The sequence below is a fragment of the Saimiri boliviensis genome, chromosome 5, assembly GCF_048565385.1.
Source record: "Saimiri boliviensis isolate mSaiBol1 chromosome 5, mSaiBol1.pri, whole genome shotgun sequence".
Lineage (NCBI taxonomy): Eukaryota > Metazoa > Chordata > Mammalia > Primates > Cebidae > Saimiri > Saimiri boliviensis.
In genome coordinates, this window is record NC_133453.1 from 74,965,231 (window position 1) to 74,993,040 (window position 27,810).

At 35.2% G+C, this 27,810-nt stretch overlaps 1 protein-coding gene across 11 annotated transcripts in view; it reads left to right on the top strand.

Moving 5' to 3' along the window:
- COBLL1 (cordon-bleu WH2 repeat protein like 1) overlaps positions 1-27,810 on the top strand; it is a 166,254-nt gene that overhangs the window by 134,042 nt on the left and 4,402 nt on the right. For 9 of the 11 annotated variants that reach the window (XM_039469862.2, XM_039469863.2, XM_010329522.3 and 6 more), the window contains 7 exons: positions 11,863-12,016; positions 12,453-12,527; positions 13,742-13,861; positions 16,244-16,478; positions 17,501-17,595; positions 21,153-22,717; positions 24,613-24,789. In XM_039469862.2, the coding sequence (XP_039325796.2) occupies positions 11,863-12,016; positions 12,453-12,527; positions 13,742-13,861; positions 16,244-16,478; positions 17,501-17,595; positions 21,153-22,717; positions 24,613-24,789 (2,421 nt within the window). The remainder of the gene's footprint in view (positions 1-11,862; positions 12,017-12,452; positions 12,528-13,741; positions 13,862-16,243; positions 16,479-17,500; positions 17,596-21,152; positions 22,718-24,612; positions 24,790-27,810) is intronic. The other 2 variants (XM_039469864.2, XM_039469867.2) reach the window with 1 other exon arrangement.

Genomic DNA, 27,810 nt, shown 5'->3' on the forward strand with positions numbered 1-27,810 from the left:
CAGAGTTAGAGATAGCAAAGATCCACTTAGCAAATTATTTAACCCGACCTTTTAGAATTTCTGCATCTAAAATTATTTTTTCTATCTAAAGAGTAAATTTTGAAGAACACATATTTTACTATCATTGCTGCAGTATTCTTTCATATCCCTAAATTTATCTGTACCCTCTTTAGCATGATTTCAAGCCTCATGTCATTTTTTCCTATTAAGGTGAATATATCCTCTTCTATGAAAGTACTCATTTGAAAAGAAAAATTTCCCATTAAAAATTTTCTGAGGCAGTATTTCTTAGTAGTTTTTGAGCATTTTTAAAATATGATTTTGCCTAATGTTTTGAAATGCCGTTTGTGCAACAAGACATATAATAGCTCATACTTTATTTACATGAACTATATAACATATATTCTTATATAAAATGTACATAGTTATTTACAGTAAGATTGTCATTTGTGAAATGGGAAGTCATAAATTCTATTACATGGACTTACATTGCAAGTGACTTATAATTCTGGGATAAATCTAAGTTCAGAAATCTAGTTTCTGCATCATATCTGCTGACCAAGAATTTATGAAGAACACATTTAATAAAATAAATGACCAAAGGATGTTCTGGTCTTATTGACAAATTAGCCTCATCAGCTGATTTTACATTTGAATAACTGGCAGAAGAGATGGAAAAAAGTATTGGATAGTCTTGACTTGTATGTAGAATTCACAGAACCTTTTGTAGAATTGTTCATTTGGCACATTTGGTGGGACTGCCACTTGAAATTATGAATATACAACAGCAATCATTTTTTTCCTCTGGCTATGGGCATGACACATCTTTTTATTTGGGATATTACATTGTGGCTGGGAACGTTGTAAAAAATTGTCTTTATTGGGTATTTTATTTTGTCTTACTTTGCATCCTGCTTCAGAAAAACACTCAACTATTGAGAAATGGAAAGTTTTTGCCATCTAGTATTATGCAAGTGAAATTTAATACCTAGAGTGTTAGTTTTAAAATAACTGACTTAATTTTTTAAATGTTTTAAATTGTTCATCTTTTACCCAATTCTGTATTCTAATATATATATATATGTCTTTATATATATGTATATATAGCCATATATATGTATATATACATAAAATGTGGCCTGTGTAAGATTTTATGTATATAAATATACATTTTATATGCATATATATTATACATATATATGCGTGTATATACATACATACACACATATATACATACATATGTATAATATATATGTATATATATACACACATATATATCATGGTTTATAAGCAGATGAGATGATATAGGTCATATACTTATGAAATATACAGGTATATATTCTTATTTTATTAATATACTTTTAATCCTAGTTATTTTACATAGAGTATGTAAGGTTGTACTCTCTGTTGTAATAGAGTATGTATTTGCAATTTTTAAGAAATATACCCCTCTTTAGATTTTACACAGATTGTCACATTTTATTTTCCCCTCCATTTTCCTCTTACATTATATAGAAAGTGGACCACACACATAATTCTACAATTGCCTAGGAACAGTGGTTACCATGGTATTTGCAGTTTGCTGTACAGAATACAGCTGTCTGTACTTCCAAAAATATGATTGGTTTCATTCAGCAGAGAAATGTACCAACACAGTATAATATTTAATCTGCTCCCCATTTTAAGGCTTTCTTAGATATAGTACATACTTTGCCACTGTAGTTTTCATCAGATTTTCAAAGGGTTATAATCATAATAACGGAAGCAGTGCTAAATGCTTACTAATGTTTCAGACAAGGCTCTAAGAACATTACTTATTTAATCCTCATCACAGCCTTCTGAGCCATTACATTTTAGGTTTCTGCCAATTTTACCTGTGGCCTAAAAGTAAAGAACTATGAATTATGAGGAATTAATAGTTGTTAAACCTTAAAGAAAAATAATATTATTCAAAGAGCAGTAGGTCATTTGTGGAATTAATGCGGATTTCTCTTTCTTATCTGTTAGTATATAAAAAGTTGGACCTCTCTGAAATAACATACTGAGTTAATACAACCGCATTGAAAGTAATCAATGTTAGGAGACATACTTTACCAGTAGGACATTTACTTAGCCTCCCTACCTCTGTGAAGTCTGGGACCTCATGGGGAGACTTGCCTTCCTCTGGTAACTAGCATGTGTTAACAGAGGCCAGGGCAGATAGAAGCAGGCCTCTTTCCTGGAGTGATAAGCTTATGGGGTCACTGGGATAAGCCTGCTTACCCAGCCTTAATTCCCTTTCTGGGTGAACTGAGTTGGCCCTAGTTTGTTTGGTTGACTGCAGCTTCACTCTGGTATAGGTCCTAAACTCAGTTAATTTCTAGATGATTCACATTCTCCTACCCTGTGGTTAAAAACACCTGTATCCTCATCACTGTGATCACAGATAATCATGGTTACCACCATTTCCTGTCTTTTAAACTTCATCCTGAGCTCTGCTTTCTCTTGTTTCATCAAAGATGTACCACTGAGGTAGACCCTCAATCTGGGGCTCTTACAAAATGCAATATGCAAAGGATTATCACTAATGAAACTTAGTTTGTATACTTTATCAAAGTATCATAGGGTTGATGAAAGCACTGATTGCTTCAGGAAGACAAATGGAAAAAATTTACAGGGGGATAACATGGGATTGCGTGTGTGTGTGTGTGTGTGTGTGTGTGTATGTGTGTGTGTATGTGTGTGTGTTTTCTTTCTGTTGCACCTAGAGAAGGGCTGGAAAGAAGTCCTGACCTGGCTTGAGAGAGAGAATCTTGAATTCTACTAATAGGTCTACTATCTTCTTTGCTGTTGTTATTTTGTTGTTGTTGTTGTTGTTGTTGTTGTTCACTTTCACTGAGCTTCTCTATGACTTAGCTTTCTCTTCTGTAGAATAAGGTTGTATAATTGAATTTCCAAAAGTCTCTTTCAACTCTAGTATTACAAAATTGTTACTTTGTTATTTTTTAAAATTGGCCTCTAACAGATGTGTTTGTTTTGGTTTGAGCAACATTAACCAGAGTGGTGTCTAATCCTGGTATTACTTCTCTGAGGATTTCGGACACTTAAAGTACAATAACAATAAAACATTGGCTGACATCTTTAGATCTTCCCAAACTCCAGACTGTAACACAAAAGTTAACACAATTACATGGGTATTGCATTACCAAAAAGAGGTAGAAAACTTGATGTTTGATGAAGACATGCTTAGGTTAATGAGTTTGTTAACCATCGGATACAAATGTTACCATTGACTAATACGTTTTAAAGTAGATGACTTTAACAGAAATCTAGTAGCAAGCTTGGCCACTCAGAATGCTCTGAATGGGTTTAATTTTAGTAACCAAAAAGATACAAGTTACTGTTGATGTTGGTATTTAGATCACCTATAAGTGAATCTAGCTGTAACCTCATTGCTCCCTCTTGTAGTATTTATTTCAGCAGACTGGTAGGAGCAGCATTAAATAGCCTCATAGTGAGAGCTTGCCTAGTGTAGATTTAAGGGCTCCACGCCCTGGTACTGCTGTCCTACTTCTCTTCTCGTTATTACATTTGTCTAGGATCTGACATGCCACCTCTATTTCTTATACCCCTTCACTTTGATGTTATGCGATTTCTCTTAATCTACAGAACCTAGACAGGCTAAGATTTTCCATGCCATCAATGAAGAATCTTAAAACAGGTTTATATAGAGAATAAGAAAATAAAATGTATATGCCCTAGATTTTCAGGAGTGGGGAGGAAGTGCCATCCAAAGAGGAAAAGGGTGTAGAACAGGGAGATTCGGGATCTCAGAAATAAACTTGCCCCACCCCACCAAAAGATAACATTTTATTTTTCCAAGTCATAATAATATAATGGAGAAACTGGCACGTATACTTTCATACAATGCAAGCCAAAATGTGCATGCACGTGTGTGTGTATGTATGTGTATGTGCTATACAAAGATATAAAAAGATACACATGTAGCCATGGACACCAAAACTTCTTTGTGGCAACTTTTATTTGTTGGAATTTAGTGATTTTTTTTCCCCTCATCATTATATGCGTTGTTTGTATCTCATAAGATTGAGTTAATTTTATCACATCACCCATAAAACGGATTTAATCGTGATACAAACTCACAGCTTATTTTTACAAATTCAATACAAGACCTCATACCTCTAAATTACATTTATTATAGTGTAATAATAACATATATAATGATAATGACCCTAAAAATTGACCTGCTTTTCTAAGTTGTAAATTTTTTTAGCATTCTTCCATGAAGAGTTAGGAGTTAAAACTTGACCCTCAGATATGTGAAAAGTTCAGTTATTTGACACAATAGTAAATATCATAAATTAACGCCAATTTATAAGATATTTCATACTATTTCATAGTGTTTATTAGGAATGTCCAGGTTGGAGAAAAATAATGTGAGTCTGTCCCTTCAAAAACAAAACATGGATTTTAAGATAATTTCAAGGGATTGTTTACATTCTCTCCATTAACCCCACTCTTTCCCACCTGCGTAAATCATATTATAAACAGAACCAACAGCTTCTATTAGAAACATTTATCAACATCATTGAAGTTGGGACTCTATGTTTCTAACTCCTAATTCAGTGGCTTTAGTTTTCTTTGTGTATCCTTTCATTTAACTCTTTAATACAGAACAGATCAATTTCAATGACCCACACTTTATAATTCAGCTATGATTAATGGGTGATCTAATAACTAGTACAGAGCAAGTGTTCAGTCATTCTCTTGAATGCCATTTGATTTTATTTTTTTCAGTTAAATTTAGTTTGATTTTAAATCAGTGAATTCTGATCTGGGTGTGAATTCTGGGGGATTCACAATCTGCAATGGTTTTCAACCTGACCTTGCTATTTTCATTAGTATATTCTGTTTCTCCTTGCAGTATTTTCCATTTTACAGACCATAAAATTTGGTGATATGCATTCCTGTTAGAGGTGCAATTTTCATTAATGGCAGGCAGACTTAACCAGTAACTCTAACTAAAGTAAATAATTGAACATCTCTAATGATTAACCAAAGCAGTTTCCCCTAGTAAGTAGACACTTCTGTGTTTTCTCATTTTGTAAAGCCTTTAGACTTAATAAATTTTAATCTCTACCACTTTTTAAAATGTAGTCATAATTTGAACAATGTAAATGAATGTTGGTAGTAAAAGCAGAAGACAATTATAATTATTTAATTCTTCACATTAAATTTGCTTATGAAACATTTCAAGTGTATGTACTATGATACACATCCATGAATTCACTGATTCAACAAACTAGTGTTAAATATTTAACCTTTATTAAAGTCCTTTAAAGTATGTTGAAGAGACCTGAGTTGACTTAAAGTTGGAGGTTTTTAGACTCACAATGAATGTTTATACAGTAGACTAAGTATAGGTTCCTGAACATTGGGCAATGTTGGGTTAATTATTACTGAGACTGATTCCAATAGGACTCTTACCCACACACAGTCTCCAGAGAGTACAATCCTTTTTTTTTTTTTTTTTTGAGACAGAGTTTTGCTCTTGTTACCCAGGCTGGAGTGCAATGGCACGATCTCGGCTCACCGCAACCTCCGCCTCCTGGGTTCAAGCAATTCTCCTACCTCAGCCTCCTGAGTAGCTGGGACTACAGGCACGCACCACCATGCCCAGCTAATTTTTGTATTTTTAGTAGAGACAGGGTTTCACCTTGTTGACCAGGATGGTCTTGATCTCTTGACCTCGTGATCCACCCGCCTTGGCTTCCCAAAGTGCTGGGATTACAAGCCTGAGCCACTGCACCCGGCCTGAGAGGACAATCTTAAAGTAAATACCTCCTTTTACCTTTACTTTTTACTCCAAGATATACATAACTATAATACTTATTTTATTTGCAAAACACTTTCATGTACTTTAAAATAGACAAATCACATGTAATAATATCAGCTAATGGTTATGAAACATGCATTGTATGCTAGGCACTGTGCTATGCATTTTTTTAGTTTATTGAACTTTAAGTTCTGGGGTACACGCGCAGATCATGCAGGTTTGTTACATAGGTATATACGTGTCATGGTAGTGGTTTGCTGCATCCATCACCCTGTCATCTACATTAGGTACTTCTAATACTATCCCTCCCCAATCCCCCAAGCCCCTGCGATTCCTCCCCTAGTCCCCCACCCGTCAGGCCCCAGTGTGTGATGTTCCCCTCCCTGTGTCCATGTGTTCTCATTTTTTCAACACCCACTTATGAGTGAGAACATGTGGTATCTGGTTTTCTGTTCTTGTGTCAGTTTGCTATGTATTTTACATATAACATTTTATTTAAGCATCCCAGCCTCTTTTGACATAGGTGCTATTACTTTTCATGTATGAGGAGGCTGAAGGTCACAGAGATAACAAATGGCATGCTGTCTAAACCCCTTGTGTTGACTCCAAAACCCATTTGTTTGATAATCCTTGTAATGGGCTGCCTTCTACCTTGCAAACTCTCTGTAATCCTCTCTCCAGCTAGAAAAATTCACACTCAAAAATAGTGGGTAGTTTGGCTCTGATTAATGCAAGAGTAGAGCTACTGTGAGACTATTTGGAGCATATTCCTGAAGTGTACAGAAAATAAAAATACAGCTTAAGAATGCTGCTGCTCAGGCCTCAGTGGTCTTCCCAGCCTTTTAATTAATTTAATTTAGTTTAAATTTTTAGCATTCTAAACTCATGATGTGTATTACTGAAAAATTATTTAAATACTGTGGCAGTTTAGTAGGGCTGCTTTTAACATTAGTCATTCCTGGGTTTGGAGCCTCTCTGGTCTTGTGTATTAGATATGTATATTCTCTGTAAATCCCAATGTATACTTGGCTTCCTTGGCTACAATCTATTTAGAAATATCAGAGTTTCTACTTAAATGTCCCTTCTTTTCCTGCAGGCTTTCACCCTGCCTCCTCAAGAGAAGGATGTTTAGTGGATGTAGAACATCTCTTTCTCAAGTCCCAGTTGTTCTACCATTCTGTATTAATAGTGATGTTTTGGTTAACACACAGTAACTCCACATTTGATTTCTTATTATCTTAACTTTCCTTGGCTATTTCTTAAATAATTGAAATTATTTTCTAAGGATCTTCATAAAACCTCTTGCCTCTGTGTCTTATAGGACAACAAAAATATGTATATTAAGCTATTTCCTTGAATGCTAATATGAATATTACTCATATTTCAAAACAAAATTTACATTTCTGTCATTAATCTATTGCTTATTATCTAAACTCACTATTCTTAGTTCTTCAAAACTCTTGCCTTTGCGTGATCTTATACCAATTGTTAAATTTACATTTGTCCTCAACTTTAATAAGTTGTTTTTTTGTGTGTGTGTGTTTTTTTTTGAGATGGAGCCTTGCTCTGTTACCTCCACCTCCTGGGTTCAAGCGATTCTGCTGCTTCAGCCTTCCGAGTGCCACCACATACAGCCAGTTTTTGTATTTTTAGTAGACATGGGGTTCTATGTTGGCCAGGATAGTCTCTATCTCTTGACCTTGTGATCTATCCGCCTCAGCCTCCCAAAGTTTTGGGATTACAGGCGCCTGGCCAACTTTAATAAGTTTTAACCGTTATTAACTGTATAGGTTTCAGTAATGACAAGCCACATAATTGTACCTCATATCAGTTAGTGACAATCATAGTCACTTTCCTCTAATGTCTTTTTTTTTTTTTTTTTTTTTTTTTTTGAGACCAAGTTTTGCTCTTGTTGCCTAGGCTGGAGTTCCATGGCGCAGTCTCAGCTCACTGTAACCTCCACCTCCTAGATTCAAGAGATTCTCCTGCCTCAGCCTCCTAAGTAGCCGGGATTACAGGCATGTGCCACCACACCTGGCTAATTTCTGTATTTTTAGTAGAGACAGGGTTTCACCATGTTAGTTAGACCAGTCTTGAATTCTGGTCCTCAGGTATTCTGTTCGCCTCAGCTTCTGAAAGTGCTAGAATTACTGATGTGAGCCACAGCTCCTGGCCAATGTCTTTTTTATTACCCTCTTTAATTCAAATTGCAGCTTTAGAAATGCTCATCCATTTACCATCATGATACACATGCAAAACATGTAAGGATGGTAAATGTCATGGAATAAGGTTATATAAATGCTTCCCCTAATGTCCGTGGCTTTGTCTTTTCAACACGCGTTCCCCCAATTATCTTCATAAATAATGTTAAAAAATTAGCATTTATAAAACTGAAATATGTCTCTTTTGACAAATTTTAAATTTTTTAACCCATAAAAATATAAATATTATGTTTTACAAAAAGCTAGCTTGTTTTAAGAGCTCTAGGCTGAATAATGAAGCATAGGAGTCTATGGTTAGTCTGTCTTTGAGTTAGGAATAGGTTCATAAAAATTTGTGAGTCTGTGTATATTCCTCCCTTTTTTTATTTCTATACTGTTTTCTTTATTACAACCAAAATTTAAGAGCTCTAACTCCCAAATAGATACTGTCATTGAGAAATTCATATCGTGGCTGTTTTACCATGGAAAAGACCAGTAAGTGACAATGATTAGGAATGTGTACTAAAAGTGAACACATTTTTATTATACACCTTATGAAAGCAATCAGTCAAAACATGGGAAACATGGAACTAGGGAGGAAAATCAAATGCTCCTGTTGCTTTATGTGTGAAGGCTCCACTTACTGATCCCTTAGTGCATTCTTACTGGTAAACTAGATCTGCCATAGGAGTGGAGCATGGCTTTAACAGGGCTTTGCAGAAGTCAATCCGCCAAGAAATAAAATCACAGCTTCTACTGCTTTTAATTTGTAGATAGGTATTTCTTTTTAAGCAAAGGGCCATGTTCTTTAGGAGAACTCTTGGCCTTTTTTTCTGATATTTCCTAAATTATTGCTCTTATAAGATATCACATGAAGATTTTAGAACACAAAGACATTATCAGTAGGAACATTCCTATTTAACCTTTATACTCTACTCAAAACAATATTTAAATGCTGCAAATTCCTTGGTGCATTTCTTTCTTAGCTTTTTGTTGCAGTGGGCCTTTGTTTTGAATTATTTCAAATGTCCATTGAGAATCTACCCCCATGCCTACCCCAGGCAAGATGATCATAATATTTAGTCAGAATTGACTTTAGTGACTCTGAAACAGAGTCTGAGTTTGGGTGGCAGGCTTTAACTCTTTTCTTGCTGGATTATAGAGAAATCTGAAGAATTTTGGAGGAGGAATCAGAGTAATGGGATAGGGTTGGAGGGAGAATTGGAGGCAGCTATTTACCAACTAGTAGGGAAGAAGTTTAATATTTCACCTATTGGTAAGATCTCCCTGGTGCCACCTTGTCCCATCCCCCTGTTAAGAGGCAGAGTTAGTGGGTTTGTGAGAAGTTTGTTCACTGAAGCTCCTGCCACTGTAGACATAACTGTTTTTCTCCCTGTCGAGGTGACCTGCCTTCCTCTTTAGCGCGTAACACAGTTGGCAAAGATTACAGCTAACTCAACCCCTTTTCTTTGGGGGCAGGCTTCCTTTTCTCTCTGGCAGATATGACAAAATTACAAAATAGTAAGTTTGCCAAATTTTTCTTGGTATGTAGCAGAGCATGAAGACTGAAAAATATCTTATGAATTAGTTCACTGCCCTTAGATGTACCCACGTTGTCTTGTAAGACTAGAATGGCCCAAGCTTTACACATGCTCCTGGTCTAAGTACATCAAGGTCTTTTATTTACAAATGAAGAAGGCAACATATCATTTATTTTTTTCATTCATTCAAGAAGTGTTTACTTAGAAAATTCTGTGAGCCAGACATGGTTCTGGACATACAGCAGTAAGCAAAATAGAAGGGGAAAAATTCCCTGCCCATGTGGTCAACCCTAGTGGGAGCAAACAATGTTCAAGGTAAATAAACCAAATATGTAGTATGTTAGAGAACAATTAAATGCTGATCATAGAAATAAATTTAGGAAGTAGGGATAAGAAATATTGGGACTCAAGGAGGAGTTCATTGAAAAGATGATATTTGACTGGGCATGCTCATAATCCCAGCACTTTGGGAGGCCAAGGCAGGCTGATCACTTGAGGTCAGGGGTTTGAGACCAGCCTAGCCAACATGATGAAACCCTGTATCTACTAAAAATAGAAAAATTAGCTGGACATCATGGTGCATGCCTGTAATCCCAGCTACTTGGGAGGTTGAGACATGAGAATAGCTTGAACTTTGGAGGGGGAGGCTGCAGTGAGCCGAGATTATGCCACTGTACTCCAGCCTGGAGAACAGAGTGAGACTCTGTCTCAAAAAAAAAAAAAAAAGACTTTTGAGAAATGGCCTGAAGAAAATAAAGGGACACTGAGTTATCAGAAGGAAAAGCATTCCAGGTACAGAGAGCAGTAAGGGTGACTACCCCATGATGGAGGAACTCTGCCGGACATTTGAAGAGCAGCAAAGAGGCCAATGTGGCTGGAGAGTGGAGTGAGCCACTCCATTACCAAAGGAGGAGGCCAGAGAGAGCTAGGCACCAGGTGGTTAATGGATTTATAAAGGGAATTATTAGTGGGTTTTGATGAAAGTTACCTAATCTGGTTTACATTTTAATAGGATCTTTTTTATTATCTTACTTAAAGATAGCAGATTCTTTTTGCAGCTGTGTTGAAGAACTAGAGGGAAATAATGTGGAGACCAAGTCTAATTAGGTACTTCCTAATGACGATTCAAATCATGTAGTAGCAGTTAAACTGGATGCTGGATGCTGGATGTCTTCTAAGGGAAGGGGCAAAAGGATTGACTCAGTGTGAGATGTGACAGATGGAAGACGAGGGTGAACGGAAGGATGACTTGTTCTTTACGGGAATACTGTGAGAATAGGATGCGGCAGAGGGATAAAGAGGAATTATCATGATCTCAGTTTTAGACATGCTAAATTGAAGTGGCTTTAGACATTAAGAGGAGATCAGAACAGAGACACAAGATAGACACAGATCTGGAATTCATCGGCATGCAAATAATACTTTAAAACCAGAGAATAAATGAGATCCTTAGGAGAAGAGCAGAGATAGTAAATGGAATGTGTTCACAGACCACACCCTGGACCACAGCAGTATTGATCAGGAGTTGAAGAGAAGTAGACACAGAAAACTGAGTAGCCAGAGAGTATAGATCTGTAAAGAGTAAGAAATGTGGTTTCCTGGAAGAAAAGAATGTATTTTAAGAGGGTGGTCAGCTTTGCTTAAAGTTGCTAATAGGTCACATAAATGAGTTCTGAGAAGTGGCCATTGATTTATTCATAGTCAAGGTCTTTGGTGACTTTGATAGGAATAGTTTAAATGGATCAAAGCCTGGGAAAAGTGTCATTGAAAGGGTTCAAATGGGATATGAGAAATTGGAGACAAACTCTGAATAACTTTATTGATTGATGGATTGATTGAGATGGAGTTTCAGTCTTGTCACCCAGCTACTCGGGAGGCTGAGGCAGGAGAATTGCTTGAACCCAGGAGGCGGAGGTTGCGGTGAGCCGAGATCGCGCCATTGCACTCCAGCCTGGGTAACAAGAGCGAAACTCTGTCTCCAAAAAAAAAAAAAAAGTTTTTAACTCTGTTGCTTATGAGTCCTCTGGATTACATTCGTTGTTTGCAGAGCAGTCTCCCTTTCTAGCCTAAGTTCTTGAGAAAGGCCATATTTTATTTTATTTTTTAACGTATCTATTCCATAGCCCAGCTTCTCCATGTGGCAGATGCTTCATAAACGTTTTTAAAGGATGACAGTTATCTTCCATTTGGATATATCCTGTGTTCGACATAAAGTTCAGGGTCTTCCTAAAGTTTGCTGTTAATTTCTAAATGCAGGATTCTGTTTGGCCATTTTATTTTCCAGATTCCCTGTGAAGGAGGCAGAGTGAGGGCAGGCTCACTGCAGCTCAGCAGCAAGTCTGCAGGGAATTCATCTTTAAAAAGGACAAAGCGAAAAGCACCTTCCCCACCCTCCAAAATACCCCTGCATCAAAGTGATGAAAATAGTCATGTATCTGGTAATGTGATTTTTTTCATTAACATTACATTTGTCTTTTGTTTTGTTTAATATGGACAGTAGGAAAGATATGGATTATATGTTATGCTTTTTTAACAAAACTGAGGCTTTTAAAATATATCTAGATTAGTCTCAGTTAGCTGCCTTTTAAAAATCTGAAACATCACAAAATAAAGTGTCAAAATTATACAACTCCATTATCCTAAAATGAACATGTCAGAATTTGTGAATTTATTCAGAAAGGTGCTGCTGTTTCAGGATTAACCGCATGGAGGAAAGGTAATCTAAGTGGATTTTAGTTGTTTCATAGCTAGATAGTGAAGTGGCTTCTAGCAAGGCTCACTACTTTCTGAACTATATAAAAATAAGCTAAACTGTTAAGGAATTGTTTTATTCGTGAATATGACTTTATAAGTTGTGTTGCTTCTTTCCTTTAGCCTTACAGCCAGAAGATGGAGCTCCTTCAGACAGCGTTTCAGAAGCAAACTCTCCTGCGGAGCTATCAAGCCCAGGTATGACACCCTTATTCCACGTGGTATAATTACTGAAAAAGGGCTTCCATGATTACTGAGAAACAAATCCAGTTGTGATGCTTTGTACATGAAAGACATACAGATTCTTTGGCCTCATTTCCCAAATTTTACCTTATAAAAATGAATTCTTGCCCCCACCCATCTGCCCCTCAACCCAGTTAGAGTATGAAGTTGGCAGAGATCAAAATTTCAGTTCTGGAATTGTCCTTGAGCACTTTTTCTATGTAGTCTCCTGTTTTTCCTTATGCAATATCAGGTTAACATTTATTAACTTCCTTCCCAAGTGTATTGACACACCATAATTAGGAATGTACCTTGGTGTGTGCAAAAGGAAACTTAAAAGTAAGTGTAAGCACAATTTCCTTATGCAACTGTTCTAGGTATGAACTCAACATACAAGTATCCTACTCTAATGGTAAAAGTTTGTTGCCATGAAAATGTTTTCTGTTGCAGTATATGGCTCTCCTTGTGGATTCTCCCCAAATGAAATTTCGTTAAAAGTAACATAATTTATTCTAAAATTTTTCCAGTGTTTTTAGTAATACTAAGTAGCTTTTATAAGTATGATAAAAATGTTTTAATCTTTAGAGTTACTATTAGGCATCAATGAATGTGAAAGACTAGTAATGTCATACTAAAAATAGACTATGATTACATTAGGACTTTATCATGGGGATAATTTTTTAAGTATGGAAAATGCTTAATATAACTCACCTAATTTTTATAATTTATATTCCAAATACTGGAAACATTTAGGAGCAACACTCTTGAATCTTGAATCTTTAAGTGGTATTTAGGAATTTGGAATTTTAACATATATATGTAAGAATTCTTCATTCCTCTATGATTTTAAATCTTATTATCAGATAACTAATAATGACTTTTCTCAGCTTTTACTCAGAATAATGTAAATGGCACCATTTTGTTCCACAAAGGAAATTTATTGGATAATGTTAACAATTACAACTGTTTTGTGAAAGTAGAAGTCACTGAAGTATTAGAAAAAGGTGTGCATGCTATTCAAACTTTGTCTCATATCTGCTTTCTTCATTTTTTTCCATTTTACCTTCTTGTTTAATGCATGGATAATTGTAAGCTAACAAATCTGATTTCTTCCAAAATGCTTCTTGGTCTCTGCTTGCCTTAACTCTGTTGTCTAAGTGCCATTTCCACAGATTCTACTTCTTTGGCAGAAACGTCCTTTGGCCCTGGGCTCTCCACTCAGGAGCAGTGCACTGTGTCCAAACTGATGGAGGAAACCTCTGTCTTTGAGTGCCCTGGAACACCTGAGGCAGCCATAACATCACTGACATGTAGGTGGTCAGGCCTTTCTTGGCTGGTGCTTTGTGTCAAGCAGATTAAGATATCATCAGTTGTAAATCTGATTACTTACTGAAACCTTGTATAAATATATTTTATAAAGGAAGAGAAGTTTCCCCTTTTTCACTGAAAATTTTGTCTGGGTTTGGAGTTTGTTGTTTTTCCCAACCATACAGATGAATACAACAGAGTGGATTAGTTAAATAAAATCAGTGGTTCTGAAGAATTTTAGCTTCTCTTCTATTTGTCTTATATATACTGAGAGAGTCACTTAAGAAACACAGTTGAGACTGGGCATGGTGGCTCACACTTGTAATCCCAGCTACTCATGAGGCTGAGGTGGGAGAATTGCTTGACTCCTGAATTTTGAGACAGTAGTGAGCTATGATTATGCTACTGCATTCCAGCCTGAGTGACAAAGCAGGATCCTGTAATAAAAATAAAAATAAAAAACACATTTGTATCTAAACCATCATGACCTTTCATTTTTCTCAATGTAGAGTTTTCAAATTATGTAAACACATTCTTAACTCATAGATACAATATGTTCTCCTAGACACATTATATTATACACGAATATCATAATGACTATTTCATGTCATAATAAAGTGTCATTTGCCAAGATACGTACATTTGAAAATTTACTTAAACCTAAATTTTAAGATACTTTTATTGAGTAATCTATTTCTATTAATGACAAAAATACCATTAAAATCTGTCATATTAATTTCTCAAAGAGCACAAATGGCACACTTTTCTGTCTATATGCCTAGAGATAAAATTTAAAAAATATATTTTAAGTACTTTAAATATTCAATTATGTTAAAATTTTAAATTTTGTAGATGTGCTGATTACTATCATCTGATGGTATATCACCTCCCCACCCTGCCCCTCCCCCCACTCCCAGCCTTATGATAAAATTAAATTTCATTCAGATACTATGGTATACATGGAAATGTTTAATTATATTTAGTGAAAGTCCAAAACCTCACTCTTCGGCTTGCATTTACTTTCACAGCTAATCTTGTCAATAAGCATGAATATTAACTGCTAGGGATGCCTCCTTCTCTTTTACCCTGCTGGCTATTGGTTGTTGGTGATAAAACATAATTTTTATATAATGAAATATTAACTACAGCTGTTGAAAATATTTATATATACACACATGTATTAATATGGATGATATTTAAGATATTGTAAGTATAGAAAAAGGTGGCAACAGTATGCTTCCAGTTATATTAAATAAACTATCAAAAAAACTAACAAAAGAAAAGGAAAAAGGAAACGTGGGTATGGTTATCAGCATATGCATGTATATTACACTTTCTCAGAACATACAGGAAAAACCGTTAAAGCAAGGTGCCTCTGAGAATCAAACTGAGTAGGAATAAAACTTAATTTTCATTGTCTAATACTTGCTCTATTTGTAATTTTTAAAATTATATCAAGCATCTAGGTCAGTGGCTTTTAACTCAGATTGCATAGTAGAATCATCTGAGTAGGCTTAAAAGTCCCTTGCCCCCAACCCTTCAGGGATTCTGATTTTGTAGAATAGGGTGTGAGGCTCAGTATTTTTTTTTTTTTTTTTTTTTTTGAAATGGAGTTTCGCTCTTATTACCCAGGCTGGAGTGCAATGGTGAGATCTCGGCTCACTGCAACCTCCGCCTCCTGGGTTCAGGCAATTCTCCTGCCTCAGCCTCTCGAGTAGCTGGGATTACAGGCACCCGCCACCACACCCAGCTAATTTTTTGTATTTATAGTAGAGACGGGGTTTCACCATGTTGACCAGAATGGTCTCGATCTCTTGACCTCATGATCCACCTGCCTCAGCCTCCCAAAGTGCTGGGATTACAGGCTTGAGCCACGGCGCCCGGCCGAGGCTCAGTATTTTTAAAGGCGGCTCAAGTAATTATCAATTATAGTTGGTACTAATAACTTATTGAGTCAAATTTTATGGGTGCCCTTGTAGACAATACAGAAATCTCATGTGCTTTTCATTTTCGCTTTTAAAATTATTAATTTGCATTTAATTTGCACTACTGAGTTGTTGGGTGAGTGTAAAAATCTTCCAGTTGAAAGATATTTCTTAAAGGGAATATTTAACTTGAAGTTTATGAGATTAAATAACCTTTTGTTTCTAACATGAATAAAACCTAGAGTAATAGCAAATGTTTTTGAGAATTATGAGTCTGAGATAATCTAGTTTCATGTTAACGTGACTACTCACCAGGAGAAAGAACTTCACTATTATTTTTGAAGCAGAACTTAAAAGAGTCTAGCCAATTACTATTTTTCAAAATTCTTTCTTTGCCAGAATTGCATAGGATGAATGAGGTAAATTAATATTTAGGATTATATCTGCATTTCTTTGTAGCTGGAATAAGCTCTGATTATAGCCTTGAAGAGATAGATGAAAAGGAAGAACTGAGTGAAGTGCCTAAGGTAGAAGCTGAAAATATTTGTGTGAAGTCACAAGATATTCCTTTTGTATCTACTGATACAATTAATACACTGAAAAATGATCCTGACTCAGCCCTTGGCAATGATGGTGGAGAGTTCTCACAAAACTCCAAGGAAGAAAAACAAGAAACTAGAAGCACAGATGGACAGTAAGTAGTCTCTGTGCTGGAGTGTTGGTGGTGGTTTGTTTAATACTAGTCTTCTGAAATATAGATCTGATATTTTAATCATAAATACAGTTAGCCCTTTGGTTTTGACTTTATCCCTTTTACCATTATGAAAATGTTTATTAATGAAATACTTATTTGCTGTAAATATGTTCAAAGAAAATCAAATGTGATAGTTCTAATATCCGTGCATCAGATAAACCATGAGAGATAGTTAATTTGTGTGATTAAAAATGGAAAGTTTGTGTTTGTGTATGTTTTGCCTATTATCTCTGTGACCTAAATGTAATATTTAATTTTCAATTTTTACCAAGTATTCCTGGAGGATTTTCACTGACTGGCATATGAAAACAATTCTGCATATTAGAGTATGATGTCATATCACGAGTATTATCTTTGCAGTCAACGTTATGAAACAGAGAATGTACTTTCTACATGATTCTAGAAATGGACAGCTATAGTTTATTCCACTTAGGTTTGAAATGCAACACCATGATTAAGGTGAAATCAATGAAGGAAAATAAACCATATATGTCAGAGGTTTACTGTGACTTGCATGAGATTGTCTCCTTATTAAACTGTTCTATCACCAAAGGGAAAAAAAAGATCAGTGAGGTCAATCTGCATTCTGATTTATATAGTTGACCTTCTCAGATGTAAAACTAAAATGTTTCATTTAATTTCCTTTTTCTTTAAAAGGCAAATAACTGATAATAACAAAATAAAGCCACTATTTTGAAAAAGTGTTGATTTTACCAAGCTTCTTACATCTTTCTTTTTAATGGGACCACCATATGAAAACAAATGTTTCATAGCAGCATTTCTTCTCAGTTATATTTTTCCTCTGCTGTTAAATTTCCGACGCTTGGCAGAAATAGATAATTATTTTAGTCCATCTGTCTTTGGAAATTATTGCCTGTTTTCTCATCGTGTGTGTGTGTGTGACTCTGTGTGTGCGTGTTTCAATAGTATCAACATACAACATACCGTGTCATATCTTCCAGAGAACTGCACAGTGTAGTATATGATACAAGCAATGAAAAGAAGGTAGTTGACAGCCTAAGAAACTTGAAGTCATTGGGCCCAAACCAAGAGAATGGTGAGTTATGTAAATTAATAGCCAGTACTTTATTGCATGCCAAGGACAATACCTAACACTTTTTGCATATATTAACTCATTTAATCTCCTGTAACTCATTTAATACCTACCTCATTTGTGAATATTATGGGTACTAATATTTTTAGTCCCATTTTACAGATGATTGTACCACAGAGATGTTAAATAACTCACCTGAGGTCTCACAACTACTAGGATTTAAACTCAGGCAATATTGCTCCAAAGTGTGCTCTTAAGACCGTGTATACTACTTTTGTGGTTAAAACATAGAGATTATCTAATTTAGACTTTGGATCTTAAAGATGTTTCCTCTGCGTATCTATTTGTGATCTCCTTTTTTTTTTTCTTGAATGAAACTTTTCTTCCTGATTTTCAAGGCCCATATCACCTAATGATACCATTTTATTTACCACTGTTTCTCAGTTCCCATCCCCAAATCAACACAACGTATTTTTTCTCATGATGTCATTTGCTCATTTCTATATCATAAGGGCTATATTCATGTTGTCTTTGCCTGGAAAACAATTTTTCATCTCATTTACCCATTCAGTTTTTATCCAAATCATATCATTTCATTTTTTAAAACTGATTATTAGAAGGTTTGTGGTTCTGTATTTATGATTCCTCAACTAAATCAGGTAGTCTTGGATCCAATAAATTACATTTGATACTTTGCAGTACTCATGGCACTGGGCAGAATACTGAGATACTCATAAAATATTACTTAGTATTGAATTTCAGAAAAGCAATCCTATGCAAATAGAAAATTCAAGGAATGCGCAATGGTGTTTTAAGGAGATAAGAAGGAAGTGGCTTATGAATTCTCAGTCTAATCTTTTATGTTAGTATACAAAACTAGGTTAAGATATTCAGAAAACATAGGAATATAGTACAGTACTGTATTCATATTTGAATAAGACATAGATAATCCCAATGCCATATATAAATATAGTTTATATATATATATGTATATATATATATAAAATTTTATGTGTGTGGTATGTGTTCAGTAACCTGAATATGTATGCTTCTGATTCATTTTCTCCCACATTCAATACCATTGTGAGATATACTGAGGAGGTCTAAAAGCAAATAATTTCTTCATTCTCTTCCTCTTAAGTTTTTCACAGCATGTACTATGATGGCAATAGCATTTCTATTGAGAAATTATGATTTAAAAGCCGCTTCTTTCTCTTTAAAACAATAGTCAAGTTGAATCATTTTGCTAAGATTTTTGTTGTCAAATTAGTGCCAGAGTCACAAGTATATACACGTAGTATTATATTTGCACGTGGTTTGTTTGGCTAAGACGTTTGTCAACTCTAGTTGTTTTTTTAAAGTAAATACTGTCTATTATTCTTAAAGTAGTTTGATTCTGTTTTCCTTTTTACCTAGCCTTATCTAAATCACCGTCTTGTAAGGTTGTCAATGTCAGTGTCAGTTTTGAGTAGAGGGTCACTATAGTATAAAAGATACCTTCTCCCTCTACTGGCCATCCTTGGAAAATGATCTAGCCATTCATAAACACTTGGTTAACATTGTCAGTTGTATATGAGGATAGATTCTGGGTTTCCAGGACTGACAATCATTGGAAATAATCATGAAATGTTGAGAAGAAATTCAGAGTTAGACAATGGTAAAGTAGGTATTACCCACCAAAAATATGAAAAACAGAGACTTAGAATTCTAAAACCAATAAATTAGGGTTTCAAAAAGGGGTTTAATTTAAAATAAATTTTACAAAGATTAACTTTTCTTTTGGAAAATGTGTTGTGTGAATTGGGAAATATATATATTCAGTGGAAAATTAGAAATAAAGAAGGAAATAGATTTAGACTTATTTCCTGCTGCAGGAACTGTGTCTTAAATTCTTTCATGCTCATAACAGTGTTCAGAATAGCGTTTTCATATAAAAACATTGAAAAATGCTTACTAATTAAGTAAATTGAGAGCAGAGGCAGAATTATGCCTCTTCTATAGTTCCTAAGAGCACGAGTCTTTAATCTTGTAAATCAAAAGAGTTAATAATAATTGGTCATTGAGTAAAGAATTCAGTTAGGTAGATGATACATATTCTGATAGTTGCATTTTTATCTGGAAAGAATAAAAATGAGTTGCATTTTAAAATTACATGTTTAATATAGGAATCTTGCAATGCAATATGGAATATTAATTAACTGCCACAACCAAATAACTATGCAGTCAGGCAGAGTTTAAAAATGTGAAGATATTTTAAAAAATTGTTTGTATACAAATTTATCTGACATGGTATTTTTCTTCATGCTTATCTCTTTTTCTTTTTCTTTTTTTAAAAGATGAATTATACAGTGTAACTCTTTACATTTCATCTCTTCCCTATAGGTAAAAGTGGGTAATGATAAAACTGTAGAGAAACACTTGACATACTTTCACAATTTGACCCCCAGGTCTCACATTTAATTGTGCTGTGCAAATTATTGCCATATCTGAAAAGGCCACTAGGGTTTTGAAGATAAGCACAGTGGTCCTGCAGGAGGCATGATTCTTCAAGGCATTTGAACAGAGGAGCACAGGAATAACTTAATTCAGTACTAGGCACATGGTGCAGATGCCAAAGCCTGTGTTTCCTTCTGCATGCCTCCTGCCAGTGCTTTGCCATCATGTCGTTGACTGGAAGTTGTTGCTCTGTTAACCTAGACACTGGCAAATGATTTTTGTTTTCAAGAGGTCTGAATTAGAATCAAAAGGAAAAGTAGTGCAAGGAAGAGGAAGGTTATTTTCTTTACTTTGGTTTTGATTCTGACTCTAGAATAATGATGTCTATTTCCAGCAGAGAAAAATCTAAACCAATAAGACTGATTTCATGTTATTGAAATCACCCATGTTATAACTAAAAGCAAAGTCATCTAACAGTCTTCAGCAAGGATACCTAATTAACAAGAGAATCAACTGAGATTCTGCTTTTACTGTAAATCTTGAAGTTAATGTTTTCTATTACAGGCCTTCATTAAAACTGACTACATTTGCTGGGATTTTTTTTTCTTTTTAATGTTAGGTATGAAAATACAAATATGCTAGGGGCTATAGAAAAGACAGTCAAAATAGAAAACAAAAGAGAAAAAAATACAATTTTTGAATTTGTCAGTTTCTATTTTTTGTTATTATGAACAATGAAATTTTTTTTTACTTCTAAAAAGAAGCACAGCTACCTTCTATGGAGTATTTATTCCAGTCAGTATACTAATTAGCATGCTATCTAAATGATACATACATAATACAACAAACATTTTCACCTTGTTATGTCTGAGCAGAAAGGCCCAAAGGGGTTAATTAACATGTTGTGGCCATACTAGTTAAGCCAAGGGTTCCAAACTTCACTCGGTATGAATCCAAAGCCCCTACTGTGTTCTCTGTATGTTACTACCTGCCTTTATAAACTCAGTGAGTTGAAAATTATCTGTAGAACTTAAACTATTTCAGGTTGGATAAAGTAGGCATTAAAAACTTGAGGTTTTCTACTTTTTTCATGTATTTAACTTGATCTTTTTTTCTCTCAATAGTTCAAAATGAAATAATTGTCTTTCCAAAGAACACAGAAGACAATATGAAAAATGAAGTGAAGAAAACAGAAATCAATGTAGGAGGTGTTGCCAAAAATAACGACATTGATATGGAAGTTGAGAGACCATCAAACTCCCAGGCACATGAAACAGATACTTCTATAAGTTACAAGGAAAGCCATCTAGCAGCATCAGTACCAGATAAAAAACTGAATCAACCCAGTGTAGAAAAGACAAAAATGCAAGATGTAGCAATTCAAACAACCCCGTCTTGTAACAGTTTTGATGGGAAACACCAAGATCATAATTTGTCTGACTCCAAAGTTGAAGAAAGTGTGCAAACTTCAAATAACATATCAACTGAACACTCATCCTTAAGTTCACAAGATTCCGTAGATACCTCAAGGGAATTCAGGAGCCAAGGCACCCTAATTATACATTCAGAAGATCCGTTTACCATAAAAGATCCAATTTGTGCACATGGTAATGCTGATCTTTTGCCTTCTATTGATAGGATTGATAAAAATTCAACTGCTTCTTACCTAAAGAATTATCCACTTTATAGACAGGACTACAATCCCAAGCCAAAACCTTCAAATGAAATTACACGAGAGTATATACCCAAAATTGGAATGACTACTTATAAAATAGTGCCTCCCAAATCCTTGGAAATACTGAAAGACTGGCAATCAGAAACCATAGGGTATAAAGATGATCAGGACATACATACTTCAGGGAAAAAGCACACTCATGAGAATGTGGAAGAAACTGCCATCCAAACAGAAGATTCTGCTATTTCTGAAGGCCCAAAAGGGCCACTGCCAGACCTTAAACCAAAGCCAAACCTGAGAACGGAGCATCAGGTACACGGTTCTGTGAGCTCACCTGTTGGTGCCATGGTTAGTCCTCTGAAACCTACTCCCAAAATGACAAGAGACACTGGCACTGCTCCTTTTGCACCAAATTTGGAAGACATAAACAATATTTTGGAATCAAAATTTAAATCTCGAGCTTCAAATCCCCAGGCCAAACCCAGTTCCTTTTTCTTGCAGATGCAGAAGAGAGTATCGGGTCACTATGTGACCTCTGCAGCTGCCAAGAGTGTCCATGCTGCCCCTAATCCTGCTCCAAAAGAACTGACAAATAAAGAGGCGGAAAGGAATATGCTGCCTTCTCCGGAGCAAACTCTTTCTCCCTTAAGTAAAACGGCTCACTCTGTTCCACAACCCCTTGTTGAAAAAACTGATGATGATGTCATCAGTCAGAAGCCTGATGAAGCCTCTCCTCCTCCCATAGCTCCGAAACCTGTGACAATTCCTGCTAGTCAGGTATCTGCACAAAACCTGAAGACTCTGAAAACTTTTGGTGCCCCACGACCATACTCAAGTTCTGGTCCTTCACCGTTTGCTCTCGCTGTAGTGAAAAGGTCACAGTCTTTCAGTAAAGAACGTACCGAGTCATCTAGTGCCGGTGCATCGGTTCAACCTCCAGCCAACACGGAGGAAGGGAAGACTCATTCTGTAAATAAATTTGTGGACATCCCACAACTTGGTGTGACTGATAAGGTAAATGTAACCTTTTAAAATATAAGTATTCAAATTTAACAACATGGTTTAATGGGGATTAACAAGCTTGTTGATATGTTTGTGTGCTACTTAACTCCGAACTCATATTAATCTGAAATTAAGCTATTGTAGTGAAGAGAGTGGTAATACACAAAATCCGATATTCACTCACAGCTATAACTTACACAACTTGTTGAGATATTACTATAAGGTCATCATATAATAGTGTCATTAGCAAATGTTTTAAAGTTTCTTTGCTCATTCATTTCTATGATATACTTACTAGTTTATGGTTCTATTTTTCTGTGTTATCTTAATTTGTTTTTAACTTGTCTAAGTCCTCTGGTTTATTCTCCAGTTTTATATTACTATATAATAGCAAAAGAAATAGTCTTAAGGAAATAGAAAGATAACAGTATCAGAGACTAGACAAAATAACTAAGAATCTCTCAGCTATGTGGTTTCCATCATATACACTCAATGCCAGTTTGCATATATTGTACGTTTTCACATATAAATAAATTGAAAGCAGACTTTTAATATGTAATTTTCTTAATTCTCCATTTGGTTAATTCACTATCAACTTTGAACTATAATATGTATGTTGACCAAAATGTTATCTAGCCACTATCTAACCTTAAATATTTACCAAAAAGAAGTGTTGTTGACTTAGTGTTTGGTTAACTAAATGTTGTATTTTGCTAGCTTCAGATAATAGAGTCAAAGGAGAAGGTGAAATTCACAGCATGATTTATGATAATCCTCATGCAATTTTAAAGAAATACTGTGTGTACTCTTATTCTGATAGTGTTTAAAGAGTACGTTCATATTTGTGTGACAGTTCTAGAAGTATTGAATATTACTTTTTCAAACATTACTAAAGCAAAAGAATGTTAACCATATTTCCAAGTAAATGTTTTTCCATAATTACATAACAATATTTATCTTAAGGAATATTTGTTCATGTATTTTTACATTTACGTTTATTACTTTAGTATAGCATCAGGAATAGAAGTATAATATAGAGATTAATTATTTACTCGGGTAAAAGCCTGTGACTTTTCTTGGAATAGAATGCCATTCCTAAACAATGGAAGTCTGGTTTAGATAGTAAAAACTTTTGAGTCATTGCCTGAGCCCCGTTTAGCTCATTTTTTGGTAAAGTTATGTATTTGGCAGTTTGAAAAAGACATTTAAGATTAGTTGATAACATATGCCACTTACATCAGTTACTAAACATTCCTTCCTGAGAAGCTTAATTAAATTTTTGATTCTTCACTTCGGAAGTTCCTAATTTTTATATACTGATTCTCATTCCAGAAATAAAACATGGTCAGCACTTAGTCCCTGTGACTTCCAGAAACACAAAGTAAGCTACTAAGTGTAGCATAGTAATTTGTATTCCTTTATTAGAAGAGATAATAGATTCCACAGATAATGACATTGTCCATTTGACTGTCTTGTTCATTTAAAAATAGTAATTTCACAGTCTAGAATGTTGAAACCATGAAAATGGGTCATTTTCTAGTTTGCAGAATTTTAAAAATTCTTAATTTGGCTTTTCTAGCCAATGTTGTGTATTGGTGAAGTCAGCAGTATTTAACCCAAGCACAATAAAACCACCACTGTATTTATGAAGCAAAGAGAGGTGCCACCTTTCTTCTTTGGCTTTCTGAGTTCCAAAGAAAATAATACCCTCATCTTCAGCTTAGCTCTGGCAGCAGAGATAATTCATTGGGTGAGGAAACAGAGCTGCGTCTGAAACACCAGTATGGCAAATGGTGATTGCTAAAGAACTATTGATGATGAAAATGCTTAGCAAAAAAAAAAAAAAAAAAAAAATGGCCCATTCTTTTCTTGACATTCATATAAATATTTCACGTTTATTTTTGTAGGAAAATAACTCTGCACATAATGAACAGAATTCTCAAATACCAACTCCAACTGATCGCCCATCATTCACTCTTATGAGACAAAGTTCTTTACCATTCCAAAGCTCTGACCCAGAACAGATGAGACAGAGTTTGCTGACTGCAATCCGTTCAGGAGAGGCTGCTGCCAAATTGAAAAGGGTAAGTCTTCTTCATCACATGGGTGACCGTGGGTTTATTGTCACCGTTGTCAAACTAACACTCAGGGAAACAAAATTTCTAGCATGTAAATCTAAATAGGGTTCCAGAAGTTAACTTTTATGTTAGAAGTCACTTTTGAAGTATAAGGTGAAAGAGTTCCAGAGTCTTCCACATACTTGAAAAATACGTCAGGTCTATTTTCCACAACGTGGGCCAGGTGCAGAACATGAGTTTTGTTCATTCTTAAGAAGTACATAGAGAATGCCCTGGACTCTTATTTTAAGAGATTATGTTAGCACCTCAAGAAAGATTCTTTGGAAAATACCTCACTGTTCTAAAAAAGGTAAATTAGTGATAGGACCCTACAAGTTTATAGTCATGGCTCTTGCTATGATTAGTTACTACCATACCTGAGACTTAGGGAAGAATTTATAGGTTAAACCAAAAAAAGGAGAGAAAATCTAGAGAATGTAGATAAGACATAATGCAGAAATTCAACTCTTCGTAATGCGCTGCTCAAGCTGCCGAGCTCCTCCTTACTGTGGAGTAGAAGATCATCAAAAGAGGAAGTCTTTTTCTCAAGAAAAACACCCAATAGTGTCACGGGGAATTCTTTTCAGGTGAATTTCCTCCTTGAGTTTCCGTCATCCACTGAGAAGTGGATGCGGTGAAGCTTTGAACAGGACTTCAGCACTTAGACTCCTCAGAGGGAGTACCCTCCCTAAACCTCTCTCCTCTTCTACCCTTAATTGTCCTGGTTGAAAGCACCGTAGCATCTAAGACAAGGAAACTACTTATCATTCCATTAACTCCTGAGGCATTTTATTTTGAGAATTCCTTCGATGATCATTTTAAAATCCATTTAGAGAACAGTAAGAGACGTGTTGAGCAAAACATTGAGCTCAACAGCAATTAAATCTGCAAAGGAACAGGGATGCTACTAAGATAGAAAAAAAAAGTGGGGAAAGACTTCCTGGGTCCTTCAGCCATACCGACATTGGCCAAACTTGACGGCTTAAGCCAGCTTCCTCAGTGTGTTTGTGACGAGCTATGAGTGACAGCCATTTCCTCCCAGAGGATTTGGCACTCCTGTCTGGGCAAACATGGAGACAAGGCAAAATATTGGGTGCTGTCAGGAGGGGTGGGGAACAGGAAGGAGTAATTCAGGAGGTTAGGTTTGAATTTTGTAAATTATTTGTAGAGTCTGATTTTAGGTGCCAAGCAGCATAGCAATTTGGTATAGCTTTGAATATTGAAATTGGTTTTTCATAGGTCATGACAAATTTGTATTTTTAGAGGAGCATATAAGCCCATGCTAATAAATTTAATAAATTATGTATCCTCACTTATAAAAATTTTTCTTTCTGATTTTGTAAATTAAGGATGAGTTTCAAACCAAGCACTGCTGGTTTCTCAGTTCAATAAATTTGGCAAGCATTTTTAAAGCACACAGGTAACAAGTATTGTACTAGTTACTGAGAGCACAAAAATAAATAAAATGAATCCTCTGTCTTCTGTGCATTCATAGCCTGATCCTGAGACAACAGTGGCATATCAGGCCCATGGGAGAACCAAGTTACTACACAGAAACTGCTTGCAGTGTCTTTATACTAGGTCAGTGAAGATATTCATCAGTTTCAATGAACTAATTGCAGAAAACTGCATTAAGTTGGAAATGCGTTTTAGGCTAACAGAATTATACAGGCCAGCAGCTTTATACGTGGTGTGTTATGAGCCCTGAAAACTCTCATTGCTTCTAGAATGAGATATGAATCACCATAAGAATCAGGCACTAAATGATGATTCTATAATTGTTTCCTGTTTAAAACTAGTTACTTTAGATTCTATTGAATCTAAAATTTTCTCTCTTTCAGTGGAAGCTTATTGATAACTCTTGAGTATATATAGTGCTAGATTCTAATTTTTTAAAATAAAAATCTCATCTATAATCCATCTCATTTCACTAAAAATGGATGTAGTATCTAGTAAAGTTCACAATATGCAAACTTCGTGACCAGCATTTTTCACTTCTAGTTATATACCCTAAAATTTTTCTTATTGGGTACCAGGACTCTCACACATAAAAATGTTCGTGGAATATTGTTTATAAAAACTCCAAAGAACTATAACCCTAATATCCAATTAATTGGTAGAATAAATAGCAGCATATTCAAATAATGGACTGTCATATAGCCATCAAGTGGACAAAATAGAGTAAAATGCAGCAGTGTGCACAAAAAATACACAAAAATATATATGCATAAAGTTCGGCAGCACACAAAACTGATTTATATTATTTAGTGATGCATGTATAAGTGGCAGTTATTTTTAAAAACCAAGGACGTAATTACAAAACTTATGATAGTGCTTACCTCCAGAGGAGAAGAAAAGAGGTTGGTGAGGACTTACTGAGGTAAGCTGTGCACACAACTTAAGAAGGAATTGGAAAGCTAAGTAACCAGATAAATGTTATTTATTTTAATGCAATAAAAATATCCAAAATAATGCAAAAATCTATGATGAAGAAAATACCAAAATTTTAAAAGAAGATTAATAGGGAACTTGGAGGTATTCTTTCTCTTGACATGAGTGGTGCATTGTATGCAGGTTTGTTTTTTCACTGGGTTGCATATTTACATTTAGCAAATTTTTCTCTACGTATATTCTATATCAAAAAATTGCAAAAGGAAGTAAAAATGGGCACAGGCCGGCTCTAAATTTCTTGAGCTCTTTGCTTAAGTCCTGTGTTTCTGTTCTGTATTGAAGATTTCTTCTAGTTTCTTTTAAATTCTGACATTTCTTTTATAGAACAACAATTATATTGCCAAATAAACTGTCCAGTGATTTTGATAGTAGGTTTAGATTGTTCATCAGAAAGTTGGCTCTGTGTTTGTCTATATCCTGGCACCAGAATGCTCAATTTAACTTGAGGTACCCATTTGTCTTATGGCTCTGCTTCATACCCAAGCAATTAACCTTCATTATAATGGTTGGTTCACATTAGAATAATTATCTAGTTGA